The 5,317-nt window shown below is 40.0% G+C and overlaps 1 protein-coding gene across 1 annotated transcript in view; it reads left to right on the top strand.

Annotated features, from left to right (window-relative positions):
• LOC102192695 (cilia- and flagella-associated protein 61-like) overlaps positions 1 to 5,317 on the top strand; it is a 14,145-nt gene that overhangs the window by 3,450 nt on the left and 5,378 nt on the right. Inside the window, exons 2-3 of the mRNA XM_005732729.1 lie at positions 2,932 to 3,224; positions 4,169 to 4,496. Coding sequence (XP_005732786.1) covers positions 2,932 to 3,224; positions 4,169 to 4,496 — 621 coding nt within the window. The remainder of the gene's footprint in view (positions 1 to 2,931; positions 3,225 to 4,168; positions 4,497 to 5,317) is intronic.

The raw sequence follows: 5,317 nt of genomic DNA, 5'->3' as shown, positions 1-5,317 counted from the left end.
AGTGTGTGAAGAGGACTCTCCATTTACATGAACAAATTGGGATCTATAAGATAGATATACAAACCACTGCAGTGCAATACCTGTAATACCTACAGCATGCTATAATCGTTCTAATAGGATATTATGGTCAATAGTATCGAACGCTACGAAGGTCTAGCAGGACAAGCAAAGATATGAGTCCACTGTCAGAGGCCATAAGAAGATTGTAACGTTGACTAAAGCTGTTTCTGTACTGTGATGAGCTCTGATCTTCTGCAGAGGAATGGCTTATTTAAAGAGTTTCAGTCAGGTTTCAGGTAGAGCTTTACAACTACTCTTTCAAGAGTAGACTGGCCTATAATTAGCTAAGACCGCTGGGTCAATGTGACCTTACTTTGGTTTAATAACAGAGAGAGATGATGGAAAAAAAAAGCTACCTCAGATAACACACAGTAGCATTAGCTGTTTTTCTTCACAGTCCAGGTGCAGTTGAATAGCCTTTGGAAGGTTCCTGACTGAGTGAAGTGACCCAGAGGTGTGGCAGCCACAATAAGAGCTGTTTGAATTCTGTTATTACTAAGGAAAGGTGCTTCTGTGCTTCCTTTATTACCTCCTGCAGCTGAACCATCTTTCATGACAGGAAAGGAGATAATAACATCCCATAATTCATACTGACGCATCATTCCACCGTTCACTGAAACCATCAACAAAACTGACAAGTCACACAGATCATGTAAATGTTAATTAACATTGTGTTTTTTATTTCACGCCATAACCTGCTGATAAGCTTTGATTTTTCAGCAATTGGCTGGTAAAGCCAGAGCTGAACGCAAAACATCACGCTTCTGTAATAAAATCTGATTTTATCGAGATGTAAGTCAAGATTATGACCAATATTTATTGATCAAAGTGCTTTTATGGTTTGCTGTAGTTCAGGTTTTTTGTATTTCCAGCCTTTTTTCACACATCAGGGCTGTTACTTGTTACTTTTGCTCCCTTTTTAAAAAAAATGTAACCTCTGTAATTAAATTATATTTTCACCGGTGACCTGCATGAAACAGGAACAAAAACTGTAAGAGTATTCAACTGAACATGATTTGGAAGGCATCGGTTAACTCGATGCCTTCTAAGGTTGTATTTCCATATCACATAATTCACTGGTCAGGTCCACTCTCTGAGAGGTCTTAGCTTAGCTTGAGTCCATCCACACAGTCACAGGCTCACTGGACAGCAGGCAGTTGTTTTGATCTGTTATTTATTTGTTACATTTGCAAAAACATATTTGCAAATTAAAGATAATCATATAAATGCCCCCCCACCCCCCCCCAAAAAAAATCTTTTGTAAGCACATGTTCTCTCTTTTCAAAACAATTGTATTGTTATTTTAATGAAAGGATTTTTCACTGTTAGCTTAGTTTTAGTATAACTAGGAATACTCTGTTTACGTGAGTTGCCATGAATTCACGCACATATAAAATTTCAGTTTGTGCTCTCTTTGTCTGTCGGACCTTTGGAATGAAGGTCCTGCGGTCGAGGTGCTGTCCATTACAAACAGCAAAGCACGAGGAGCTGAAGTACAAGGAAAACTCATTCAGATGCTCTCATTTGTCCTTGTGTATCTGTGGTTCAGAGTTCAGCAAGCCGAGGGCCTCTTGTAGAACAATGTGTAGCTTTTCCCTTCGTTTCCAAGGCCGTTTGTAAAACCTGAGCAGACTGAGCTATTGTCTGTAGACTGGAAAACATTGGTTTGAAAAAGAGAGATTATTTGTATTGTATCTTTGGACAATAACATCTGTTGTGCTCACAATCAGAAAAACATACAAGAGCTCCTAAATGGAGAAAAATGCATGTAAATTCATTTTTTGTTTTCAGAAAGCTGTTACTGCAGTTTTTTGTTTGGATCTGAGTCCTCTCATGCATCACGTTTCATGTCTCTCATTAATGAAGGGACAGCGGCTGATTTTTCACCGATTTCAGAGTGGAAGGTAACAACTGTGCTCCACTATAAGCTCTCAATAAATGTTGCAGTAATATAAAACTTTGTAGGTAACATTTTGCTGAGTGTGAATAAAGCAGCTAGTGTGTGTTTTATGGATAGTTTCTTGCCTTTTAACAGTGAGGTCTGTCATGTCGTGAAGAGCAGCTTTTTATCGTTTAAACCATCGCTGAGACAGTTTAAGGACATAGAAAAAGTTTTCCATATTTTTATAACCTCTCAGTTGTTTATCCCTGTTTGTTTTTAAAGCCTGCCGTAGATCTGCTCCACAATATGTTAACATCATATTCTTCCTCCAAGTCCAACCTCTTGCATAGAAATAGAAGTTGATCGGGCTTCTTCTGTTACTGTTATTGCCGTCTAAGTGAAGTCCACTTCATGCCCAAGTCCACTGTCAACATTTCAACAATGATTTTTGTTTTATTCTTTTATTTTTCTCTAATTCTGTGTTTGTTTATTTTGTTATTTTTATATTATCAGTTCATTATATTTTTCTTTTATGTGATTTTCATGATTTGGTCATCATCATGTTTTGTGTTTCTCTTGCAGTCGTTTGCACTGCCTTCTCTGTTGGTCCTTTTTGCACTTTGGATTGACTCACACAGTTTTCAATAAAAATACTGACCAATATTTTGGTGCTTTTACTGCATCATGTGAGTATTTGTGAAGTTGGTTATTTCCTCCTGTGTGCTACATGTGATAAAAACATCCCGACCTGACTGTCTTGAAGCCGTCCAAAGTTCACGTAGGGAAACAGGCCAAGTACTCATATTTATGCAGGTGTATCATGCGGCTTAGTAACTTTAACCAGTAACTTTTAACCATTAACCACCTCACATAAACAATGAATGTTTATGTATGTTTTTTAAGAGGAATTCTCTTTTCTGCCAAACCTGACATAGGAGTTTGTGAGTGAACTCTCACTATGAAACCTTTCCTTCTTTGCGTCTTCTCAGATAACGCCATCGTCTACGGAAACAACATCGACATCTACACCACCGTAGAGACTCTGCTGAGCCTCGGCATTCGTGGATCTCGTATCCATCTTGTCCTCTTGCCTCCTGTGCCAGGCGTCTCCAGCTTCTTGGACTCATCTGTAGAAAAAGCCGCGGCGATGGCCATGGAGAACGCCATGGTCCAGATCCACCGTAACTGTGTGCTGGCCCAGTTTAACAATGGCAAACAACCCGACCCGCTCACATCGGCATCGTTTACCACTGATGCAGAGCCTCTCCATCTGCAGTGTGGAGTAAGTCAGAATTTCTGATGCTTTCAAAATCCACCGGATGCTTTCAGTGCTCATCCAGACGGGTTATTAATTCTTACAAAAAGAAATCATATCCAAACAATGGTGGGTTACTGGCCAAGGTGCCTGGTAGAGCTGGAAAAGCTTGAGCGGCTGAATTCTCCAGATTGTGGCTCTTGGTTGGATGTTAATTTCCCTCCTGGAAGCAAACTGTGTTTGTCAAGCACAAAATGATGTTGGTGTGTTTCCCATTTCCATGACTTCCATTGTCTCAGAAAGAAGATGATTCTGCTTCTGGGTTTGTGTTGAATTTTCTTGTTAAAATTCTGCTGTGTGCAAGGCCCTGTTGTCATTAGTCTGTGTGTATTTCACATGCTGTGGAAGACAGACACACAAGTATTTAGGAAAACAATGAATGCAAAACCCCAAAGTACCTATAAGTTTAATAAATGACAATTTTATTCCACCTCCAGAGTTTTGTTTTTTCAAAGAACATATTATGGGTTTGTTTTATCGTGGGTTTGTCATCGCAGCTTCATCACTCAGGCCTCTTGACTCTGAGCAGCTTGTGGACTTCAGGATGAATAATCTTCTGTGTCAGTATTTAGTTTCCTGAAAGCCTCACCACTCAAGAGCCATCTTATATTTATCATCTTAATTTGGGAAGTTTAATTTCAAGCACAGACTGAATATGTTAAAAAATGGGTGTGCTTCAAAGTGAAGCTGTGGCTTTTAACCTGCATTCTTTGTAGTGTCCAGCAGGGGTCGACTCCTCTGTTCTTACAAAGACTTGCCCCCAGTTTGTTCCCCGTCTGTAGCTCATATTTATCAGATATATATACATAAAAGAAGAAAGGTAAAAACATCAGGTAGATGTTGGATCGTGTAAAGTGTGAATCCAATAAAGATTCCACCTCGAAACTCGATGGCTCTTTTTGTCCTTTCAGGTGTTCATCAACCTCTCCAATAAAGGAGTCGACTATGACGCCTTCAACAGCTTCAACAAGTCCTTCCTGGTATTTGATGGCAGGCTTGTCATAAACTCCAGCTTCAGAACCACCAATTCGTCCATTTGGGCTGCCGGGCCTCTCACCAAATTCTCCCGCCGTTACTACATAGATGAGTGGACACATGCCAACTTTAACTCCAAGGAAGTGGGCCAGGACCTGGCAGCCATGATGCTGCCCCTGTTTGATCCAACCGTGGAGCCTGCTGAGGCGCCTCCACCTGAAACAGATCGTCTGGTACTGCTGTACAAGCAGGCCAAGATTCAAGGTCTGATTAGAACCAAGGTTTAGTTTTGATTGATGGATAATTTCAGAAAGCAGTAGCGTTAGCTTTAGCTTTAGCTTAACCCTCTCAAGGCAGGCTTTGCAGATTTGCAACAGTTAAAAGCTAACAACCTGATTACCCCACATACATATTTTATAAGTTTTTTTACTCAGAAGTACCACTGCAGGTATTCTTTTGTGCATTAGCAACAAAAACTTAATTTGAGCCTGAGAGGGTTAAGGGAATTGCCTTAAAGGCAGAATAATTTTGGAAGATTATTTTCAGCCATGAAACATGCAAAGGTGAGTAAAAGTAAAAATATGGGGCTGAAAATAATCAGAATGGGTCAAATTAGTCTTGAATTGAGAAGAGTTAACAACAGCAAAAGATTTATTTCCATCTGCAGTAATAATAATAATAATGTATACTTTTTTGACCCCCGTGGTAAAATTACTCTCTCTGAATTTGACCCATTCACCCAGTGAAGCAGTGGGGAGCCAATAAGCAGGCGCACCGGGGATCGGTGTGTAGGGACGGTACCTTGCTCAGGGGTACCTCAGGGTAACCGTTCTGTGGATTCGAACCCCCGATCTTCCGATCACTCCACATACTGAGCTATCCCTGCCCCCTCCAAAGTTTAGTATCTTGGCCAAGGATATTTGGCATGTAGACTAGTGGGAAACCAGGAATCGAGTTTTATTACTTATGAGTTTTTTTACTCAGAAGCCAGTAACTCATATTTTTTGGTGGACTTCTGATCAGGGACCTTCCACACAGTGGAGTCATATATACATATATATATATATATATATATATATATATAT

This window comes from Pundamilia nyererei, unplaced genomic scaffold (genome assembly GCF_000239375.1).
Source record: "Pundamilia nyererei isolate P.nyererei 1_Seehausen unplaced genomic scaffold, PunNye1.0 scaffold00048, whole genome shotgun sequence".
Lineage (NCBI taxonomy): Eukaryota > Metazoa > Chordata > Actinopteri > Cichliformes > Cichlidae > Pundamilia > Pundamilia nyererei.
Note: the sequence above shows the minus strand (reverse complement) of the source record. Positions and strands in the feature narration are given on the sequence as shown.